Raw genomic sequence first — 24,262 nt, 5'->3', positions numbered from 1 at the left:
AGCACAGCTAAAATGTGCAGCAGGACAGTCCTGTTTCTACTACTCAGTTGCCTCTGTTTACTTCTCCCAGTCCTGCTTGTTCCCCTTCAGACTGTAAAAGTTCACTCTACTAACCTTCCTATGCATGGCTTAGCATGTGCTCAGAAATGCACGATGCAAACAAATTTGCTGTCTTTGTGGCCTATGTAAGTCATGAAGCTAGCACTGCTTGCAGTAGGGAACAGCGGGGGTTAATAGTATGTGTCTGGAGCTTTCAGTGTCTAAAATGCTTCCTGCACATCATTGCAGTGATCCTTACAACATCCTGGTAAAGTAGGCCATTACTAATGCAGATGGGGAAGCTGCAGGCAAATGGCTTGGCCTGGTGGTTCCCAAGGAGTAGCTGTATTGTAGCAAAATAAAACGGGGGTCCAGCAGCATCCTTAGAAACATAGAGCTGGATGGGGGACCCCGAAGGTCATTTAGTTCAATCCCCTGCACAATGCAGGAAATTCACAGCCACCTCCCCTGCTCAGTGTCCAAAGGAAGGCAAAAACCCTCAGTATCGCTGGCCTGGAGCAAAATTCCCTCCTGAGCCCAAAGTATATTCCCACTTGAGCTTTCTTGAGTCCGAGCTCATTCTCTCAGATGGCACAATGAATTTGTGATGGAGAAGAGATTTCAGCTAGCATCCTGCTGGATCTCAGCTTGCTCTTTTAGCCACGTTATACTACATTGGCTCCAGGGCCACCAAGAGGTGGGCCAGGTGTGGGGGGAACAACAAAATTCTGGGCACCCTGTACATATGTTGTTTGGGCTTGAGTTATACCCCACCTTTCCACATAGTTCAAGGCGGCTTTCTCTCTTGTGAGGGGAAACTTGTCTATACATTGTGTGTACTGTTATGGGTGCTTGTGGACTCATTTGCAAGTCCGTCTCCAAATGGTGCTAGTCTGTAACATGGTAGTCAACCTCCCTGGTGAAACAGGCTGTATGAGCTAAAATGAGTGCAGTGGCGGCTCTTTTGTTTCTGAGTTCAGTTCAAGGTACTGGTTGTTACCTGTAATGACCTTTGCAATCTGGGACCATCGGTCTGACGGCCTCTTTCCTGGTATGAGTTGGTGCATCACCTTATGCTTGCCTGGCAATTTGCACTGTCAAATCTTTCTCCCTGCATCGCTCATTTGGTGTACAGCAGAACTTGGGACTTTACTTGTTCCATGCCCCCCCCCCAGCCCTTTGTCTGCATGGATACTGTGCAGTAAGTTCTCTTATTGCTTTCCTTTTGGAGGGGGGGTATGTAAAACTTTTTTATTTTTCAAAGCACTATCTGTTGAGTAATTACAGTTGTTTAATGGAGCATCACTCTTATAGAGAATAGTGTTGTTTTAAGAATTAGGTTGGTGATTTTTAAGATATTTTGTAGTAAGGATTTTTTTAAAAAAAAAGTCTTATCTTTGGATGCATTCCGTGGGGTATTCGTATTTTAAATTTTTTTATGAGCCAAAATGTTAAAAGAACCAAGTTTTCTAAAGCTTCTCCGGCTCGGGTTGATTCTCATATTCTGCAGGCAAGAGGGTGCTGGTATCATCGCTGTCAAGGTTGGCAGCTCACCCGATTTACTGGCATCTCTTTCAGAAACAGGATCCTTAGCTCCTCATGGCTGTTTTCAAGCATGGAAGGAGATTCCCATCTCTTGTCACTTGCCTGCAAAAGGAGGTCTCTTTAAACTCTTTTTTTCCCCTCTCTCTACAGGGTCCTTGATATCAGCTCAAACCCCACAGGTGATTCAAGTTCCTGAAAATCATTGTAAGTTCTGAGAACAGCAATCTACTTTTCATGTGAAGTTGCCTTGTACCTTCTAGCCCACTGCTGTCTACCCTGAAAGTCAGCAGCTTCCTGGGGTCTTGAGGTACCCCAGAATTAGAACTGATCTGGAAGAAACAGCTGCATTGGAGGGTGGGCTCTATAATATTATACCCCACTGAGGTTCCTCCCCAAACCCAAGCCTCCACCCCTCCCTAAATCTCCAGGAATTTCCCAATCTGGAGCTGGCAGGCTCTTGTATTCAGAAGTCATTTGTGAAGAAGCCAGAGATTTTGAAATACCATACAGCAATTTTCCCAGGTACTTTCCTTATGGTAACCCCACCCCTACGGCTGCCATCCTAGCCCCATACCACTGGAAGGCTATTTTCAGGCTTTTTAAATAAAAAAAAAGTAGTTGCTAGACTGCTATAGCATTATAATGTTATACTGATCAGTTGTCATGATATGCTGCCCCCTCTAGCTTTCATTTAAAAGTCCGTAGCCACTTTTGTTTTGGAGACATTATATATGCACCGTTAAAAGGACAGGAGACGGGTTTGTTTTTGTTTAAAGAAAGGTGGAATTTAGAGGCGCTAGCAGGTTGTGGCAATAGACTGGTGTATAGTGTTATAACGCTATAGCAAGCACACAGTTACCAACTGTTTTTAAATGCCTGAAATAGTCCTCTGATGTCTGGGCGGCTGTGAGGGGCTGAGGGAAGGAAAGTGGTACGGATATGAGCCAGGCCTTGGATAATGCTGGACAGGAAGGTGCAGCCCACCCGATCATGTGCTTAAAGAGCGGCGAAAAGCAGACTTGCTAAGGGCAGGGAAAGGAAGACTAGAGCATGATTATATCACAAAGTTAGACGGATGCTCCCCCCCTCACTAAAAAAAAAAGGCACAGCGGTTTAATAGCAGAAGCAGAGAAACCCCTGTGTAAGAAAGCAGCTTATGACTCTGGGCAGGATGGGTTTGGGGTTCAGTCCCTGTTCAGTCTTAGCCTTTTAGAACCTCCACATCCTACAATAGTCTATCCTCTTTGTCCTTGGAAGTACAGAATCACGGGTTAACTTGGTATGCGCTTCTGGTGTGTCACTTGCTCCCGTGGCTAGAACCTGAACCCTTCTGGCCATAGAGTGCCATAAAACATTTCTTTTCCCACTGCCCTGGTCGCCAGAAATTCCCTTGTGGGATGGATGCAGCTGGTTCTTCCTGAACATCCTTTTTCCTTCAACAGGAAATGTTCTTTGAGGCTAAAGAGGGGGAAGCAGTTCAGCAGGACTTCCTTTTCCTGCTCACTATTAGGCTCAGATTCTGTGTGAGGTTTTCTTCCCTTTAACCTCTGCAAGCTAGAACTTAGCATTCAAATCAGAGAATAAGGGAAATCCGATGTCATCAGTGCCTCATCCAGTCATCAGAACAAAAAAAGGAAGCGCCCCCCCCCCCCCCGGTGTGTATAACATATGTAATCACAATGTGTTAGCATTTGTTTTGGGAAGTCCTCAGCCAGATGTTCATGCCACCCTACTTGTTGTGGGCTTCCCTTATGTGGAGGGTGCCTACTTCTGGGAGAGATGGGGAGAGCTATGGCTGTTCCCAGCTGTATGCATCTGTGTCTTACCACTTGGGTGAGACAGGAAGGGTGATGGCATCTAGGGATCGCTACTGCTGCTCATCTTCTTTGTGGAAGAGCATATAAGGCTGAGAAGGGGGACAGATGCAATAGCAGCTGCCTGGGACAATCCAGTGAACAGGACTTACCAAATAGGGTAGCCAGGCTAAGCTTGGCAAGCAGTGGGAGGTGGGGAGAAAGCTGGCACGTCACTTCCACGGTAGAAACCAGAAGTGACAATGGTTACCTCTAGGAATTGCAGAACACTATGGCTTTACCATAGAGTTTCTGACAATTCCTAGAGCTACCATTGTTGCTTCTAGGTTGTACCCTGAAAGTCACGTGCTGGCGACTAGGCCAGCCCCTTATTTTTATTTTATTTTTCTCCTGCTGCTTCTTGAAGCAGTGTTGGGCAACAGAGAAAATTATGGGCAAATGGTAAGCCTATTCCCAAAGCCAAAGACTTCGGGTTGTGAAAGCTGTTCTATCAGATTCCTCCCCTCCAGTTGTATCAGCAGTCAGGAAAGGAAGAGACTTCTTGCCATAAGGTTAAGGAGAACCAGAATTTGAACTTCTTTAAAGAATGAAACTCCTGACCTGAATCCATCAGCTATGTAATTGAGCTGCTGGTAATTTATGTATGCGCATGCATGCGTGCTTAATGTGGTTTTGGGCCAACATGCTTGGGAAGAATGTTAACTTTTTGCCCCTGGACTGGTTCCCTAATTGAAAATGCTTCCTCCCAAGTACTGCTTTAAACCCCAGAAAAGTGGAGGGAGGACCATATTTTATTGTTCTTTTTTCTTTCAAGGTTTTAAAAGAGCCAGAGAGATATCTAATCACAAAACAATGCGGAGTGGTGGTGATTAACCCCTTTATTCTCAAAGACCTTCTTTTATCAGGGTGAATATTCTTTGTATGTGGGGGTGGGGGGGAGTACCCATGATAACAGAACACACCTGCAGGATCCAACCCACTGCCTTGTGTATAACAATGTGGGTTTTCCTTAACTAATTCAACGAACCTTGCATCCCTGGAGAGAGAAACTATATAAAAATAGCAAAGGTCGTCGTTTGCTTAACAAAACTGATGTATACTTAAACACTTATTGCTTGTAATTGTTTTGATGTTACAACGTAGATGCATCTTAATTTATCTGCTCTTTCCCGTCCAAAATTACTGTCTCAGGCTGTTTTCCTTGTACTTGGGGTCTTTGATGGACTTGTCACTCCACAACGACATCTACAGGACTCCATGCTGGATTATTATTTTGTTTAGACTAGCTTCTGCAATGCAGTCCCTTATGTGTAATTGAATGCCATCCCTTATGCTATTTTGTCCTCATTCTTCTTTCACTTTGTTAAATTCTAGCGGTAAACCTGCCATGTAAAGCCATAGCTGGACAAGGTACACCATCGCGCCTGGAGTGGAAATTTGAGGGTTCCGGTAACAGAGAGTTTGTGTACTATCATGACCAGTTGACAGGTATGTGGCTGCTTGGGTAGGTTGTTGGAAAGCTTTTAACTTTCTAAAATGGCAGGATTCTCTGAACAGTGGGTTGCATTGGACTAGGAGTGTGGTACCCAGCGTGGTGCCCACCAGTGTCTTTCCTATTACCCACTTGTTCTTACTCCAGAGTCTCTTTTCTCCAAAACAAAGAGCCAATCCTAGCTTTCCTGTGCCTCATTGGAGCGGGAAGTGTTTCAGAAGTCTCCAGGAGGGCAACACCTTTGCCTCTGCCAGGAACGTATTATTTGGAAATAGCTGCCCTCATTATAGGAAGATGCTTGGGTTGTGTTAGTTTTGGCACTCAGAATTCCAAAGGAGCCTACCCATAGGCATAACAAGTTTGGGGAGCCCAGTGTTGGAAGATTCACCTTCTCCACTTGGAAACCTTTTCTTCCCTGATACTGGAGGACTAGCTGTGATGATCTAGACACATGCAGATTCGTTCGCACTGATGATAAATTCTGGAGAGCGGTGAGCCTGAGGTAAAGGCACGTTTATAGAGCCTCTTTAACAGAAGTCCTTCTTTTTCTGCAGATAACTACAAAAACCGTGCTGAATTCCATCTCAATGAGATTTATCTCAAGTCAGCAACCCGCCAAGACTCGGGGAAATACACTTGTCAGGTCGTTGGCGACTCTGGGCTTTCTGAAAGCGTAGTGGATCTCATTGTCCAAGGTACAAATTAATTAGAGGAAATACTGGATTCCGATGCTTGCCTTGAGTAGTGCAGGAAGCTGCTTCTGTTACAAAGATCTCCCAGCACTTTTATCTCTGGGATTAGTAATTTTCAGCTGGAACGCAGGGGAATGGAGTTCCGGAACCTCTTGAAAATGGTCACATGGCTGGTGGCCCCGCCCCCTGATCTCCAGGCAGAGGGGAGTTTAGATTGCCCTCCACGGTGTAGCGCGGAGGGCAATCTAAACTCCCCTCTGTCTGGAGATCAGGGGGGCGGGGCCACAAGCCATGTGACCATTTTCTCCAAGGGCAACCCACTGAGTTCCACCACCTCTTTTCCCAGAAAAAAAGCCCTGCCATGAGTTGACTATCAAAGCCTGTCCTCCAACTTGCCATAGATGAAAGTGTGCTTGTAACACTTTGAATTTCATATTAAGGGTCACTTCTTCAGCCTGCCTGCCTCACCCACTATTTCATATTGCTCGAAGGCTATTGTGTACCGTATTGATATAATTGACAATTGTCCCATCCTTAACAGCTACTTTGGTTTTGGGAAAGAGATCCAAAGAAAACAGAACGGTGGCATCCATTTATTCACATTATTTACTTCATTTATACCCCATCTTTCTCTCCAATGGGGGCCCAAAGTGGCTTATATCTTTCTCCCCATCTCCAGTATATCATCACAACAACCCTGTGAGGTAGGTTAGGCTGAGTGCATGTGACTGGCCCAAGATCACCTAGTAATCTTCCATGGTACAGCAGAGATTTGAACCTGGTACTTGCATTTCCTAGTCCAACACTGTAACCACTACACCATACTGATGTGTTCAGAATACATCTCAGCAGCTGCAGGGCGTGGAGTGACAGTCTGTACAATGTGTTAGCGCTGCTGCACAGATACTAGCTTGCATGTGTAGTAGAGGCAAGATGCATATAAAGTTTGGAGCCTCTAGAGGAGTTCTCAAGAATGGCAGCTCTGGAAACGGCTGTGAACAGAGCTGGAACAAGGCTGTCCCACCCCAAAGGCAAAACTATGGTAATTGATTTACTAAGTATGGAACCAAGAAACTGCAATGCTTTGTGACCAATAGGGCAGTTGAAACATATTTGAAGTTGCCCTCAGCAGCTGCTAGTCTACTCCAATTTTGGAGAGCTGTTCTTTGAGTGTCCTAGCTTCTATAATGGGATCTCTTGACCTTCCAGTTCCACCATCCAAGCCAAAGGCTGAAGTGCCCTCCTCAGTAACCATCGGCAACAGAGCTGTCCTTAGTTGCGTGGAGACAGATGGTTCCCCACCACCCACCTTCAAGTGGTACAGGAATGACATCCTAATACCCACGGACCCGAAAACCAACACCCTCTTCCAGAATTCATCCTACACGCTTGACTCCAAGACGGGGGTGCTGGTACGATCTCAAGTGGGAGCTTCCTATTGGAGGGAAAAACAGGGGGATTCTGTGCTTTGCAGCCAGAAAGTATGATCCTACAAAGGGATTCGATTATGAAGTAAGAAATGCATCACTGCAATCTGCAAATGGTTGCAGGTCTTTCTAAAGCCGTGCAGACTGCAGCAGTTCTCCAGAGCCTTAGATGGAGATCTTCTCCCAGATCTGCAACCTGAGAGAGGCTTTCAAGCTATGCCACTGAGCCGCAGGGCTTTCCTCTTTTGTTGGGAGTCCTTTGGATAAGTGAGGGGCCATAGTGGGAGAAAAGGCAGGTGATAGAAGCTCAGTCAGTGGAGTGAGAGAAAAGGGGTGTCCCTCTGGTGTACAGCATATTGTGCATGGCACCGAATATTAAACTTTTTTCCTGTTCACAGTCTTTTTGCTTGTGCACCATGTAACATGGGTTAAGGATCATAGGTTTTCACATCCTGGATTTTTTTTATAGCACCCCCCCTCCCTGATCCAAATCTACTATATAATTCCCTTGGCATCTTCCTGACGACGCACATTTATGTTGGTGCACATATGCAGGCACACCAGGATAAAGGGCGCTGTGGAATGACGCCTCTGGAGGGCGCCGCTAGTGGCGGAGGGCAGGACGAGTTGGCCGTGTCTGCTGCCACCGGGCTTCGGAGCTGAGGAGGAGGAGGGCAGCAGCAGGTGGCGCAGGAAGGGCAGTGTACCTGTATGCCCTGGTGGGGCGGGGGCGAAGTGCCCGCTGCCCTCTGACCCCCCTCCCCCCTCAGCAAGCTGCGCCACTTTGGCAGAGCTCCGGCGTGACTCGCAGGGCAGCGGGCACTTCGTCCCCCCACCCCGTTGCCCGGCTCTGCCCAGCGGGAGGAGGAGGAGGAGAGCGGTGCACCTGAAAGCACCGGGGGAGGGCGGGGGGCAAAGTGCCCGCTGCCCTCTGGGCCCCGCCAGAGGAGGAGGGCGGCGGTGGCAGCACGGGAAGGGTGGTGTGCCAGCAAGCCCTGGAGGAGCGCCCGCTGCCCTGCGAGGCCAGTGGAGCTGTGGTGCACTGCTCTCCACGGACCTGGGGCGAGGGGACATGAGCAATCCACCCACAGCCCTCAGGGCCCTGCCGGAGCCACAACGTGCCGCTCTCGGCAGGGACGGGGCGGAGGCAAAGCGCCCACCGCCCTCGGAGCACCGCCGGAGCTCTCGGTGCGCCCTGGCTCCAGCCAGGCTCCACCGCGCCCGCAGCCTTGGAAGTCCTGCTGGAGCCAGGGAGCAGCAGGAAGAGCGAGCCCGCTCTGCCCTCCCTCCCTCGGTCCACACCCCACCAGCCAATCCCCCCAAGACCCCCCTTGCCCCTCCAACTGCCAATCCTCCCCAGACCCCTCTTGCCCCTGTGCCCTCCCCAGACCCCCTCTTGCCCCTCTACCTGCCAATCCTCCTCAGACCCTTCTTGCCTCTGAACCCTCCCCAGACCCCTCTTGCCTCTGCGCCCTCCCCAGACCCCCCTTGCCCCTCTACCTGCCAATCCTCCCCAGATCCCTCCTGCCTCTGAACCCTCCCCAGACCCCCTCTTGCCTCTCTACCTGCCAATCCGTCCCAAACCCCTTGCCTCTGAACCCTCCCCAGACCCCCTCTTGCCCCTCCACCTGCCAATCCTCCCCAGACCCCTCCTGCCTCTCAGCTCTCCCCAGACCTCCCCTTGCCCCTCTACCTGCCAATCCTCCCCAGCCCCCTCCTGCCTCTGAGTTCCCCCAGACCCCCTTGCCCCTCTACCTGCCAATCCCCAGCCCCCTCCTGCCTCTGAGTTCCCCCAGACCCCCTTGCCCCTCTACCTGCCAATCCCCAGCCCCCTCCTGCCTCTGAGTTCCCCCAGACCCCCCTTGCCCCTCTACCTGCCAATCCTCCCCAGACCCCTTGCCTCTGAACCCTCCCCAGACTCCCTCTTGCCCCTCCACCTGCCAATCCTCCCCAGACCCCTCCTGCCTCTGAACCCTCCCCAGACTCCCTCTTGCCCCTCCACCTGCCAATCCTCCCCAGACCCCTCCTGCCTCTGAACCCTCCCCAGACCCCCTCTTGCCCCTCCACCTGCCAATCCTCCCCAGACCCCTCCTGCCTCTGAACCCTCCCCAGACTCCCTCTTGCCCCTCCACCTGCCAATCCTCCCCAGACCCCTCCTACTTCTCAGCTCTCCCCAGACCTCCCCTTGCCCCTCCACCTGCCATCCCTCCCCAGACCCCTCCCCCCCGCCAGCCCACCCCAGCCCCAGCTTTCTAAAGCCCATTGTATTTATTTGCACAATGGGCTTTGTTTCTAGTAAAAAATAATGTAACTTGATGATCAGTTGAATGTGTGTTCTGTGCATCTGTAATAGAAAAAGGGAAAAATACTTTTAAACAGTTCTGGGGACTGAATGAGAAGCTGGTCCACTACCCTTTTCATAGATTTCCTTTTGGCTCTCTTTGTCCAGAGAGATCAGAGCAAGAGCTGTGTCTATCTTGAATTGTCTGCTAGTGCAGAAGCCAGAGGGACAGAGGCATGAAATAAGATGGGAGGGGTATGGGAGAGGTCTCCCCGTCCCCAGGGATCTGCTTGTGTTGAAGCTTTTTTCCCCCCCTCCACCAGACATTTGAGCCTGCGACCGCCTTTGATGCTGGAGACTATGCTTGCGAGGCCGATAACCAAGTTGGTACTTCACAGAAGTCGGAAGCTGTTCGTATGGAGCCCAGTAAGTATGCCTCAGCTGGAGTCCCCAAGTGCAAGGTGGGGCCTAGAGTTCTCCTGGAATTACAACTGATCTCAGTTTTTACAGATAACCAGACCCCTTGGGGAAATGGCACCTTCGTAGAGTGAACTCTGTGGCATTTATTTATTTATTTGCTTTGGATTTCTATTCCGCCCTCCCCACAAAGGGATCAGGGTGGATGACAGCATTTTAAAAACACATTAAAATTTAATTTATACAATTAAAACCATAAATAGATTTCACGCACAAAAATATACACTCAGATGGCGGCAATCAATAGCAGCAGACACAGCTCAACAAGATAAGGTGGTGGACAACCCTAGTAGGGCGGGATTCAGATTTTATTCTTCTCCATTTTTTCAACCGGTGGAGCCAAGACGGACCTCAACCATATGCCTGGCGGAACATCTCTGACTTACAGGCCCGGCAAAACGATAACACATCCTGCCAGGCTCTGGCCTCAGTGGACAGAGAGTTCCACCAGGCTGGAGCCAGGACCAAGAATGTCCTGGCTCTGGTTGAGGTCAGGTGGGCCTCCTTGGGGCTGGGGACCACCAACAGATGTTTCTCTCCCAATCGGAGCATCCTCTGGGGCACGTACAGGAACGTACAGGAAGAGGCATCACTCTAAGACATCATATACCCACCAATCACCCCAACCTCCATATCTGTAACATTTGGAGTAATTTCCATTACTCAAGCAAGTCTCAGGTTCGTATGCTCTGATTTCCACCACCGCTCCTCTTCCTTTGTTGTGCAAGCTGTAGTTCTCTTAAAGCCTATGGTGTGTACTGTTTTTCCCCATCCGACTTTGGAGGGCAACGAAAACTATTCTTCGCCGCGTTGGACATAAGAGCAAGCTTTACGCTTTGCAGGCAAAAGAGGAAGTGCATGGCGGGGGGGCACTCAGACCCGAGGCTCATTCATGGTCATCTGGACAGAGAGGAATGGGCTGAAGCCCGTTTTGCATGTGTAGGAGAATGAGGTGGTGGAATAAAATGTGCCACTTCAAATTGAGGGGTTTGTATTCTGGAGTACTAGCTCGCCTCGATAGAAAATGAGCCCATCATGCTGGGACCAGAGCCTCTATCCCTTCTATAAAGCGAGAGCTTTAAATAATTTTTTTAGTGTTAACACGAGAAGAAATCTTACCTCTGCCGCAAAACCCACAAATTCGCCTTAGACAAACTTGCCATTCTCTCCACTTTGTGTCTACAGGATGAGGAATAATGGTAGCCTACTTGGCAGGGTGGGTGTCACAATTTCTGCAGCAGTGTATAGGCATGTTCTAAAGTGCTGTAGATTAGAAAGGGGTGTCATTAGTGGCCAAAAATGATTTATGTGCTCTTCAATGCAGATTAGAAGGCTGGGGGAGAGAGTTTATTGATTGAAAACATTTATATGCCACTTTTGCAACTAAATAGGTCCCCAAGGCAATGGGGCTGCCTAAGGCCTCCCAGAAGCTTAGTGACAGAGGCAAGGTACAAATTGGGAACTTCGTAATGGTATGGAGTCCAAGTGGGGAGGGGGGCATAAGTAGGTTCAAAGGGGTCTTACTGCTTTGCCAAGTATGGAGGTTTACACAATATGCTGGAATGACTCCCATTTGCAAAGTTTCCTCTCTTTCTTTCTTGGTCTACAGGCGAAGTCAACGTGGGCGGCATCGTGGCAGCCGTGGTGGTGCTTCTTATTGTCTTCGGGCTAGCAGCCTTTGGCATCTGGTTTGCCTACAGCCGGGGGTTCTTCAGTAGTAAGTAGCAAGCTTGCATAAAACTTGGGCTGGTGAGTGGCCACTTCCGTTTTGAGGCTAGGGGTTGTGTGGCTTCCTCCCTGAGAGTCGCTGTGTGGGACAACTTGTGGGTTTGCACACTTTATGCATTAGATTTTTAAAAAACCCTGTTCCTCCTTCAAGGGACTCTTAGTGGCTCCCATGGGATTGGATCCCAAAGATCTGTACTGGTAACGCCAGCCAGTACCTTCCCCTCAACACTGCTGTTACTACAACACATCTGTGGCTGCCAGTCCATGGTGCACCAACCCATCTTTCGTGTTCATAGATCCAGAGGAATTAGCCGTGTTAGTCTGTAGTAGCAAAATAGAAAAGAGTCCAGTAGATGGACTCTTTTCCATCTTCTGTGTGTTTTATTTAAAAATTAAACAGCCTTCCATAAAAAGCTCAGCAATTAACAATGAAAGTGAAGAAGCTGTAAGCAAAGCTGGATAAATTTCTAAAATTGCTCATTGAAAGAGAGAAATTCTACATCCCTCTTGACTGTTCTAAGGATATGGATTTCTCTAACCACCTCAGGCAGGGCATTCCATTCCTTAGGATCTACCACCACAAAGGCCCTGCTCTTGGTTGCTGCTCTCCTGACCTGAAACAAGACCAAGACCACATGTGGTGCCCTGTGACCTGATCTTAAGGAAAGGACACGTGGGCTTGTATAAGAGAAGGGACTGTTTAAGTTTGTGTAGGTGAAAGCCCACACCTTGAATTGACCTAGAAGCAGACGGACATAGCTGGAATAGCATTGGTCCAGCAATCATGCTAGGAATTCTCAGTTGAAGCTTCTGAGTTGTCATTTATTCTTGTGACATTCCTGTGAGATAGGCTAGGTTGAAATCCTGAGCTTAGTATTTCCACCCAATGAGCTCGATCATTGGGAATGGGAAGATCTGAACCCAAATCTCCCAAATCCAGCATTCTTGCTGCTATGTACCATGCACTGTTTCTCTGCGGGGCCACGGGTTCCAAATCCCCCCTGGGATCGTACATGGTCTCCTGGGGTTACGGATTCTCAACCTAGCCTGCCTTCACGGTGTGATGAGAGAAACAAAATGGTGGAGTTGCTTTGGGAAACTTTCTTCTCACTTGCCTAATACTTGCATTCTCTCTCTTTTTTTCGCTTTCAGAAAGAAGAGAGTGAGTAGATACTTCTCCCATTGTTGGGTGGCTGCTGTGTTTTCATTCTTCTGTCTGCTCCTCAATCACTTCCCACCCCCCTGCATGCACTCCATCTTGTGGTGATTCTTCAGTATTGGGGGTGGGGGGGTGCTGCAGACTGCTGGCAAATCCTCCCCCTGGCTTCCAGACACTGGAGAACGTGGCAAGTGAAGAAGTGGGCAAGAAAAGAACACTAGTGCCACCTTTCCCGTGGGGTTCTTCACTGCCTGATTATCCCGCAGTTGGTATGCCAGCTCTGCTGCCGCCTTTCGCACCCCTCTCCTGCTTTTTAATCCTCCCTCTGTTTCCATCTGTTTAGCACCACCAACAAGAAGGTCATTTACAGCCAGCCTTCCACCCGGAGCGATGTAAGTAAAGAAAGGCAGGGATACCCAAACTTGCACTGCTTTCCTGGTTTTGGTTGTGGCCATGGTGGGTGATGTAATGGGAAGGCAAGTTGAGGCAAGCGGCATGTTGCAACCTGAATGAACGATGCTGCTCGGCTGCCACTTACGTGGGTTCTGTCATCTTGGCAGGCAGGTGGTGACTGATGTAGGAGCTGCTTCTTCAGGGTGTTTCTCTGAAAGTTTCTCACAAGCTGGCTTAGCATAGTGGTTAAGAGACTGAACTGTGGACTGACTAGGAAGTCCTTGGTGCAGATCTTGTCTGTGCTGCCATCCCGTAATGGTCTTACCCCATCTTTATTGAAATGGGTAGCCGTGTTAGTCTGTCTGTAGCAGTAGAAAAGAGCAAGAGTCCAGTAGCACCTACTGACAAAATTTGTGGTAGGATATGAGCCTTCGTGAGCCACAGCTTGCTTCTTCAGATACCAGTTTCTGAAGAAGTGAGCTATAGCTCACGAAAGCTCATACCCTACCTACCAGTATGTGAAGAAGTGAGCTGTGGTTCATGAAAGCTCATACCCTACCACAAATTTTGTTAGTCTTACAGGTGCTACTGGACTCTTGATCTTCCCCATATTTATTGTTTTGCAGTTCTAGATTTAAACTCCTTCAGCTAAGCCCATATATTTTGTTTAAAGCCAGAAGTATTCTTTAGGCTGTGGGTTTGGGGGTGTTTTTAGAAACTATCCGCTAAAATACCTTGGGTTGTTCATATATCTTTGTACCTATCCTGTGGTGCCATATGGTCTAATGCTGCTGTGCCATATGACCTGCCGCAAACTTGCTAGGTGGCCTTAAGCAAGCTCTCCTCCCTCCCTCCCTCTGCACCTGCAGTGTAAGACTGGCCTACCTTCTGGGGGGGGTGTTGCGCATGTATGCAAAAGTGCTTAAATATTCAAATACTCAGTATTAAAACTATTAGCTCTGGTTTTTAGTCAGTTGATCAAAGCAGCCGTCATGATAGTTTGGTATGGTACATCACCATCCTTAGGGTGGGATTTTGGAAAACATGCAGGTAACGCGCTATAGGATCCCTCCGACGTCAGTATTCTGAATTCACACCGTCCTGCACTCTCTGCAGTTCTCTTATACTCTTCATCATTTTCCAGGGTGAATTTAAACAGACATCGTCCTTCTTGGTTTGATCTCTGCCCTGGGCCTGCCTTGAGGCGTGTATTACGGCCATCCTCCTTGACCTGTTGTAAATGTTCCTTACGAATCCTTGTAATTAAGTGTGATTTTTAACCTGTTTTTTTAAAATGTAAGAGTACTTTTCCAATTTCTGCACCTTTTAACCTTAATTTAAAGGACTGTCTCAGAAGGTTTTTTTAAAGGCGGTAGTTCATAATCTCAGTGGAGACCAGAAGATCCAGACTACCAAAGCTGCTAAATAATACCGCCCCCCCGCCTCCACATATCTGGTTCCTGTAAATGGCTCAACTGACTTAGGGGTAGCGGGAGAATGGCACTCAGCGGTTCTGAGTGGGTCAGAGTGGGTCAGATCAGGATGCTTGGACCTCCTGCTTCTGCCTTTCTTCCAAAGAGGAGAAAATAATTTCTAGGAAACAACAAATGAGGAATTGCTTTGTTAGTAGAAGACGAAATGTTCACATCTACATGTGCTCTTTCTACAAGGGGCAACCTACGGTCACCTAAGAAAGATCCACACGATGCTGTTTAGACTGTCAGAAAACTGAACATGTTAACCAGCACCAGTGCAGAGTTCATTGGGAAATGAGTGGTCTGAAGCAGCCCAAAGTCTGAATTAGGATCACGGCCTTATAGGAAGGTTAAGGTAGTCCCCTGTGCAAGCACCGAGTCATTACTGACCCACGGGGGACGCCGCATCATGACGTTTTCTTGGCAGACTTTTTACAGGATAGTTTGCTATTGGCTTCCCCAGATGGCCTTATATGGTGTTGTAAAGTTTTAGAACCAAGAAGAATTTTTTCTGCCAGGTCCTTTTAAACCTTGAGATTGCTACCAATGCGTGCCTATTTATAAATATTGTTTGACATTCATGTGTAATTTTATCTACTGACCAATTGGAAATAAAGTTGGTGTGTTTTTTTTTTCATTTGAGCCCTGTCATTTGTTTCTAGAGGCCTGCAATCAACGTTTCAAAGCAATATATGTGTAAATCAGTAAACAAAAATGAGAGAGGATTCGTGCCGTAAACTACCCACCATCTTAAAAATTAATGTTTCCAACAATATCAGCGACAAGTAATTTTGTCTCTCTTGAGCACTGTTCTGGAACTACAGTTCAGCTGCTAGTTGATGGCAACCAGGAGGGGACTGCGAATTGAAAATGGCCCTGCAGAAAGCCAAGTTGAGTAACGTCAGCCAACAATGAGCATCATCCCTCCTATTGTACCCCACCCTCAACAGGAATGAATGCAGGAGCAGGCGAGGTTAGGTAGGGGTTTCCTCTGGATGTCACACTGGTGCTGATGCCCCTCACCATGTCACTGGTTGAGAGCCAGTTTGTTGTAGTGGTTAAGAGTAGAGATGGGCACGAAAGGAAAAAAACCAAACATGATGTTCGTTGTTCGTTGCCATCAACGAACAGGGGTTCACGAACATCAACAGACATGATATGTTCATGAACATGTTTGTAGTTGGAGGTTCGTGGGAGCCAGAATGACCCCCTTGGGACAGCTGAACTTGAGCCGGGAAAGGCATGATCCATGGGTCTCCCCCTTTAATGTCATTTTCACAGTGGCAAAAACTGGACTGTCTGCTGGAAGCTACTTTGAGGGGTTACAAACTGACCTTCCCAATGTCTAATACCCACCAAATTTGCAGGGGACATAGTCCTCACTGTCCTCTGAAGACACCCCCCCCCCAAGTTTCAGAGAGATTGCACCCCAGGAAAGCCATGATCCATGGGTCCCTCCCTTTCCTGTCATTTTCTTTTCACAGTGGCAAAAACTGGACTGTCTGCTGGAAGCTACTTTGAGGGGTTAACTTACAGCCAGAAGGAAAGCCAGAAGGAGTTCAGACAGTTCATGCCTATGTATCCAGGGGAATTGATTGAAAGGCGCCAGACTGTCTGGCTTTACGCACGGCTGACGAACGCCACAAAGAAGGCTTGGAAACGAACACATGTTCGCTGGGAACGGGGCCTCACGAACAGCTTGCTCGCAAACAGCAGATTGGGCTTTGCGTGGCTTTTTTTTTGTTTGTATTGCTGTTCATGCCCACCTCTCGTTAAGAGTGGCAGGACTCTAATCTGGAGAGCCGGGGTTGATTCCCCACTCCTCCGCTTGAAGCCAGCTGGGTGACTTTGGGTCAGTCACAGCTCTCTCAGAGCACTCTCAGCCCCACCCACCTCACAGGGTGATTGCTGTGAGGATAATAACAACACACTTTGTAAACCGCTCTGAGTGGGCCTTAAGTTGTCCTGAAGGGTGGAATATAAATCAAACATTAAAAAACCCTCCCTCTGGTTGTCTAACATTAGCTCACCTGCTGCATCAGCCCCCCAAAGTGTAATCAGTGTGGGAGGAGGCCATGGCCATGGCTGATGAGACGCCTGGGCCAAGTAGTGCGGAGAGTTTCTTGTGCTTGCCTTACCTTGTTCGGGCCTACTGGGAAATTTCCGTCAATTACATGTCCGGTCTACTCCTGGTGGAAAAAATTGTTCCAAGTCATTTTTATCCCAAACAGCCCATCTGGTTGTAGTGGTTAATGTTGAAGAAGGCCCACAAAGACATCCTCTCTCATCATGCTTCCCAGGGTTATTGTGGGAAAGAAACTTGCAAACCGGTCCAAGCTCTTTGGAAGAAGGGATAAAATGTCAAGGACGGGACAGTGAGAGAAGGCGTACTGGCAGAACCGTCAAGCTGGCCACTTTCCACCAGCCATGTCTGAGGCCCATCGAGCACTTGATAATTCTCTCATCTTGGGATCAAGATTTGATCTGAACCTTCTTTCTCAGGGTCTTTCACGGAGGGATTATATATCTGGGCAAAAATCCAGAATGAACAGGGAGAACTCTTTTCTTTTGGCCCACCACCTTCTCTGACATTCTAAAGTTTGTTCCTTAGTATTTTCCAGATATTATTCCCCCCCCCCACCTCGGCAGCGAAGATGAACAGGCACAAATGCAGTTAAGCTATATGAAGTTGACTTTTACTCTGCCAGAACGCTGGTCCATGTAGCCTAGCATTGTCTCCGGGCTGGCAGTGGTGCTTTAACGTGTCTCTCCAATAATTGACAGAGCAATTAGGCTTCACCCCTTGCTTGTGCCATATTAAATTGTGCCATATTTTCTAAATATCCAGCGACCTGGCAACCATATTTCATACATCAGTATACATACTGCTGGACTGCATGTGAATGGATGGGTGTCATCTAGAAGAAAACCTATCCCAACTTAAAAGTGCACCACACGACTGAGAGACAACTTGCATTGAACAAACATCCTGGCCGGTATTTTGCAAGTTAATTATGTAATTGCTGTAAAGGGCGATTGCATTTTGGCTCAAACCACAAGAGGGTGTGCCCTTGACGCCAATTAAAATTTACCTGTAGCAATTTAAATTAGCTGCCAACACCCATAAATCAAGGAATGCTTTATTTGATGCAGCAATTAAAGTCTTTGCAGCCATCCATTCTACCTTAATTGCAGATCTGCTGAACTCCTGATTGTAAATTCCTTGGAGCAGGGAATTGTCATCTTGCACATTAGCACCAAATGAGGCATAGAGTGCTTTATAGACTTAAAATTAGAACTGAGATCTTTCTGTGTAGTGTATTGGAGATCTGTTTTGCACCTTTCAACAACCTCTGTGTAGCTTATATTGGGTCTTAAATGAGCTATCTTTTAAGAGGCAGTATTGTGTAGTGGTTAATTCACTGGGCTAGTATCTTGGTTCAAATCCCTGCTCTGTCATGGAAGCTTGCTGGACGGCCTTGGGCCAGTTGCTCTTTCTGCCTAACCAACTTCACGGGGTGGTGGAGGGGAAGGCAAAATTGTAAGGTACTTCAGGTCCCCACCAGGGCGAAAAGGAGGGTGGTAGTGGTATAAATATAAATGAAGAAAGATTTGCAAGAAATTATCTATTGGTGTGTATGGGCATAGGGAAGACAGGCTGCCTTGCAGTTGTTTAGTTTAGAACTGCAGTCTATGGCTGGGGGTGGGGTGGGAAAGCTCTTCCACAAAGAAGTTCCAAAGGAAGATCTCAGCATGAACTGAATTGAGGGTTTGGATGTGATGGATTCCTGTTGTGCTACAGGTATTAAATTGGCTTATATCTGGGAAGACTGTGGCTGATTCCGCACACGTTGGATAATGCACTTTCAATGCACATTATCAATCGTTTAAGGTGGATTTTTTGTTCCGCACACAAAAAAAATCCGTTCCAAATGATCTATAAAGAGGATTGGAAGTGCATTATCCAACGTGTGCAGAATCACTCTGTATTTCAGCTCAATACCACTGCTGCAGTTCAAACAGTCAGTGTTCAGTTATCTTGTATACAATTTAAACTGGCCCAGAAATGTCATGAGAACTTTGCACTAAGAACTTAAGTAGAACCAGCTGGATCAGAGCAGCGGTCTATCTAGTCCAGCACGCAATTTCACACAGTGGCCAACCAGTTGTGCCGGAGGGCCAGCAACACGGCACAGAGTCAGCAGCCCTCGTCTGCCGCCGCCTCCCAACACTGGTATTCAGAGATTTGCTGCTTTAGTCACAATGGCCACTCTCCACAAATGAAACTCCATGAATTTAACCCCCCTTTAAAGCCATTTGTATTCCTAGTCAGCAGTGAATTCCACAATTTTAATTACTTGTTGAGTAAAGAAGTTTTTGTTCATCCTGAACCTTTTCCCCAAAAACTTCGTTGGGTGCCCCCGAGATCTGGTATTATAGAAGCTGGAGGAAAAGGCACCCTCTAGTTTCTCTATTCCATGCATATTTTCTGCAAACCTCTATTGTGTTTCCCCCCATTTTGTATGTACGCAAAGTGCTGTCAAGTCACAATTGACTTATGGTGACCCCAGCAAGGGGCTTTCAAGGCAAGTAAGAAACAGAGGTGGCTTGCCATTGCCTTCCCTTGCAGAGTCTTCCTTCCCATCCAAGTACTGACCCCATGTAGCTTTCCAAGAGCTGACTAGATCAAGCTACACCATGCTGCCTTCCCTCCCACCCTGAAGCTGTCTTCATTTCCCCCTGAAGTCCCAGACTGTCCAGCCTGTCTTCATTGGGCTAGTCACTGGAGGTAATCTTGGTTCTCTCTTCCATACTTACCTTTGCAAATTCCTTTTTGAGAATGTGACGAGAACTGTGCATAGTGTTCCAAATCAGGCAGCTCCATAGTTTTGTAGAAGGTTATTACAATACAGACTGCCCGCCTACAGTCCCATTCCTAATTATAATTCCTAGAGTGGAATTATTTGTCTTTTTCAGTGCTGCTGCATACTGAGTGGACATTTTCGTTGAGCTGTCTGCTATAACCCCAAGATCTTTTTCAATCTCCATCTCAGCAGTTCAGGCTCCATCAGCATATATTTAACATAAGGATGGGTTTGTTCCAATATGCATCATCATATAACCCAAGCAGAACTTGCTAAATTGTTGGTCACTCACCCAGTTTAGAGACAGCCTCCTGTCGCTCTTCACAATCCACCTTAATTTTCAACATCCTGAGTAATTTGGGTATAGTCTGCTAACTCGGCCACTGCATGGCTCATCTCCAGTTCCAGATCACTGATGAACAAATTAAATAGCAATGTTCCTAATACTAATCCTTGAGTGATTAACTCCACTGCTTATCAAGCTCCATTGTGAGAAATTGTCCATTTATTCATACTCTCTGCTTCCTGCCATTTTAACAATTTTTAATCCATAAGAAGACTCATACTCTTATTCCGTGATTGTTAAATTTGCTCACGAGTGTCTGGTGAGAGGACAACTTTTGCATTCCCGAGGATGGGGCCCATAAACACTCAAACATGCTGCTGCTGCCAGAGACGACCCCTCTGGACACGGTGTTTGTGCTCACCTGGTTGTTATGGTAACACATCGGCATAAATCCAGTTTAGAGACCTGTACAGTCATTCTAAAAGATCTCCATTCCAAGGCAACTTGGAGACTTTAAAAGGGCTGGGATGTTACTGGAATGTGATTAGCAGAAAACTCATGCCAGAGCAGAAAGAGTTCAGTTGCAAGGCAGTGAGGGTGGCACCACCACCATGGCAGCCATAGAATCTTGTCCAGCTAAATTAAGGTGGTTTGTGGCCTTTTAAAAGCGAGATCTAAATCGCTGGAGGAGGAGAGTTTGGTTGACTGCTAGTTTCAGGTAGGCAGCCATGCTGGCCTGCAGTAGAACAGCAGGATTTGAGTCCAGTTTGAAGAACAGAAAATCCTGTTGGTCTCTAAGGTGTCCCTGGACTCAAATCCCGCCGGTTGATTGCTGTGACTCTTTAGATTCCTTGCCAATGAAATATCCATTCTAACTTGCAGGCTGGGCTTAAAATGATTTTCAGTAGTGTTTTCAGATTGATGTCCCTCAACAGGATTCTTGGGAGCTGCATACAAGATTCAGCTTTGTTCTTTCTGTGTACCTAAATCTTACCTGAGTAAGTCACCATTCTTTTGCTGGGGGGGGGGGGAATCTTGTGCAGAACAGCTAAAGGCATGTTTGCATGATGCATCAGTCCCTGCTCTGTGTCATGTCTGTGCCCCATCCATGCCACTACTCAGTGCTGACCTGTTGTTTCTGAACCAATGTTTCATGCTGCAACTTGATGTCTTATTGCCAATGCCATAAATGTTTCCTTTCACAGGCTTATTGAAGCTGCGGGTGCCTTATCTAACGGATTGTAGAAACTTTCAGTACTTCTGACCTTGTATACTGCTCACTCCCATGCACTGCTATGTCTCAACTCTGATCTCCTGCTTTCTCAGTGTCTCGACTTGATAGTACAAGTATGTGAGACGTTCTCAGGACAAGTTTGCACCAAAAGTCCTTTTTTACTGTTGGGAGGGGGAAGGAGTAAACGTGTGTGTTAAGAGGAAGGATTTTCCCACAGGTTACCATTCCTGTCAACCTGTTCTTACTGCTTAAATGCTTACCTGTAGAAATGATCTGATTTCTGAATAAAGCCATTTAACCAAGTGCCTGGATTTCTTGCTGCAATGGTATAGGGGTCTATCTGCTATAGCCTGTCATCCATAGCCTGACCCTCTGGTTCTAGTCTGCCCTCAGGCCTGGTTATTGGACAGGCTGGCTTAACTGCATGCAGTCAAGTTAGGGCTCTACTTTTTAAAAAAAAATTAATTGTTCACTAGCCAGGTTTGCCAGCCTCCACATGGTAGCTGGAGATCTCCCAGAAGATCTCCAGGCCACAGAGATCAGTTCACCGGGAGAAAATGGTTGCTTTGGAGGGGGTTCTCTATGGCATTATACCATGCTGAGGTCCTTTCCTTCCCCAAGCCCTGCTTTCTCCAGGTTTCACTCCCCAAATCTCCAGGAATTTCTCATCTCAGAGCTGGCAACCCTATCAGTAGCCTTTGATAAAGTGAACAGCTTCATTTAATTGCCAGGGGTGGGGGCTATAGGCATGAAACTCGGCTGGTTTTTTTATCAGCTTCCAGAATCTGTTTCCCGGCCTCCTCACATGTGGCTCCTCTTGAAGAAAATTTAGAAATCTTAGCAGGGGCAGAATGCAGCTGCTCACCTGCTTGCTGAAGTAGGTAAATTTTGGCATATTAACTGATTGGGTTTTTTTTTAAGCAACGGAATAGGCTGCTAATCTCTTTCTGGGTTCAAATAAGTAAGATGCTGATTGATTGTGACCTTTTGAAGTTCTCATGAGTCATGACTGAGCCTCATCTAGATTAGGGGTCACTCCTCCTAGTGTAGGCAGACCTGCATACCCATTTTGATCAATCTGATAGAAAAATCAGAAAAACGTACATGATTCTTATATTGCTTTTAATCATGTAATTTGTTCTAATCATGTAACTTGCAAAAAGTATTCAAGTGGCACTTTGCAAACTAAGCTGTTGTAGAGGTTAGAAAATCTCCTGGTTTTGTCTAACAGAGCAAATGTCTGAGATATTATTGATTTCTGGGTGTTCTTGGTATTCCTGACAAAGCTAGAAAGTCTGAGATCCTTAGGATTTCTGCAGAGGTTAACAAGAAAGTCAGAAATATTCTTAGAGCCTAGCTCACCCACAAACACTCGCCGCAAAAAGGCAGAACTGTCTGGTTTCTGACCAGTACAACCGCTTGCTTAGAAAATACACAGAGAGAACCTTAGAATTAATTAGCAGAAAGGAAGATTCCATTGTATAAGTGCTTAATAGACATGCACAGAATTAATTGTTTACCTGATTGTATAAAAGATGTGACAACCTGCCCCCAGGCAGGTTCAGAGCTTTTGCAGACTCCTGCCTCTGACCCTCAGTTCTATTAGAATAAAGCGGAACTGTCCTTGATCTCTGCCTTGGTGTGGTTGATTGGGTTAAAAGGTCACACTAAGGGGAACTTGTGGCAAGATTTTTGCATCAAATCTGCTATGATTGCTTGCACTAGCAGCCTGCTGGCCATATGCTCCTGAGATCCTCCAGACACGCATCGTTCCCATTTTGTCAATCTGAAATAGGTAACACGTAGATTTTGATTGTATATATAACCTCTGTACATGCTACATGAAACTCTGACTTTTCAGGGTTCTGGGGGCAACCAAGCTGCAAATCCACATGTTGCCCCTTTCAGGACAGAAGATCTATGCCCGGATGGCAGGTTGCCCCCAGTACATGCTGTCATAAGGCCTGGAAAAAGGTGGTATCTTTTCCAGAGGTATACAACAGCCTTTTTTGGGATATTTGAAAGACATTGTTGCCATCTAGTGGAACTTGGGAGTACGTACAGGAGGAAATATAAAGAAACTAGAAACAAAGCCCGTTGTGCAAATAAATACAACAGGCTCTAGAAAGCTGGGGCTGGGGGGGCTGGCGGGGGGTGGTGGTAGGTGGAGGGGCAAGGGGAGGTCTGGGGAGAGCTGAGAGGCAGGAGGGGTCTGGGGAGGCCTCAGAGGCAGGAGGGGTTTCGGGAGGATTGGCAGGTGGAGGAGCAAAGGGGAGTCTGGGGAGTGGTCAGAGGCAGGAGGGGTCTGGGGGGATTGACAGGTGGAGGGGCAAGAGGGGGTCTGGGGAGGGCTCAGAGGCAGGAGGGGTCTGGGGAGGATTGGCAGGTGGAGGGGCAAGAGGGGGTCTGGGGAGGATTGACAGGTGGAGGGGCAAGGGGGGTCTGGGGAGGGCTCAGAGGCAAGAGGGGTCTGGGGAGGATTGACAGGTGGAGGGGCAAGGGGGGTCTGGGGAGGGCTCAGAGGCAGGAGGGGTCTGGGGAGGATTGGCAGGTGGAGGGGCAAGAGGGGGTCTGGGGAGGATTGACAGGTGGAGGGGCAAGGGGGGTCTGGGGAGGGCTCAGAGGCAGGAGGGGTCTGGGGAGGATTGGCAGGTGGAGGGGCAAGGGGGGTCTGGGGAGGGTGGAGAGGCAGAAGGGGTCTGGGGAGGGCTGGCAGGTGGGATGTGGACTCAGGGAGGGTGGGCAGAGTGGGCTCACTCTTCCCACTGCATCCCCTGCTCCAGTGGGCATCACAGGGCTGCAGGTGGATTGCTCTCGCCCCCTCACCCCGGGTCCGCAGAGGGTGGTGTGCCGCGGTTCCAGGGGGCCTTGCAGGGCTGCGGGCGGATTGCTCTCATCCCCTCGCCCCAGGTCTGTGGAGGGCAGTGCGCTGCGGCCCCAGCGGGCCTCGCAGGGCAGTGGGCACTCCCCCGGGCCTTGCAGGCACGCTGGCCTTCCCCCGCCGCTGCTGCCCTCCTCCTCGGCTACGAAGCCTGGCGGCAGCGGGCTAGGCTGACTCCCCCTGCCCTCGGCCGCTAGCGGCACCCTCCAGAGGTGTCATTCCACAGCGCCCTTTTATCCTGATGCACCCGCACATGCGCACCAGCATAAAATTTTGCACCTTTGTGGGTCGTTTTCCCTTTTCTGACCAACCACAATAAAAGTTAAAATAAAATCCAGGAGTCGTTCTTGAAATGAAGCAAAACAGATGGTTTTTATTTACCCAGTGGATGAGCCCTTTTTCTTACACAGAAGTAGACGGTCTCCTTGTGTGTAAAGGCTCAACCCCTTACAATAGAGGCATCAAACAATTAAT

At 47.9% G+C, this 24,262-nt stretch overlaps 1 protein-coding gene across 3 annotated transcripts in view; it reads left to right on the top strand.

Moving 5' to 3' along the window:
* F11R (F11 receptor) overlaps positions 1–15,159 on the top strand; it is a 39,717-nt gene extending 24,558 nt beyond the window's left edge. The window contains exons 2-10 of one of the 3 annotated variants that reach the window (XM_054996461.1): positions 1,735–1,788; positions 4,773–4,886; positions 5,445–5,585; positions 6,792–6,994; positions 9,614–9,716; positions 11,377–11,481; positions 12,648–12,657; positions 12,998–13,046; positions 14,192–15,159. In XM_054996461.1, the coding sequence (XP_054852436.1) occupies positions 1,735–1,788; positions 4,773–4,886; positions 5,445–5,585; positions 6,792–6,994; positions 9,614–9,716; positions 11,377–11,481; positions 12,648–12,657; positions 12,998–13,046; positions 14,192–14,227 (815 nt within the window). In that variant the 3' untranslated portion in view covers positions 14,228–15,159. The other 2 variants (XM_054996445.1, XM_054996452.1) reach the window with 2 other exon arrangements.
* Positions 15,160–24,262: the final 9,103 nt, after the last annotated feature.

Source organism: Eublepharis macularius, chromosome 1 (assembly GCF_028583425.1).
Source record: "Eublepharis macularius isolate TG4126 chromosome 1, MPM_Emac_v1.0, whole genome shotgun sequence".
Taxonomy (NCBI): Eukaryota; Metazoa; Chordata; class Lepidosauria; order Squamata; family Eublepharidae; genus Eublepharis; species Eublepharis macularius.
The sequence above is the reverse complement of the archived record's forward strand: the minus strand, read 5'-3'. Positions and strand labels throughout refer to the sequence as shown.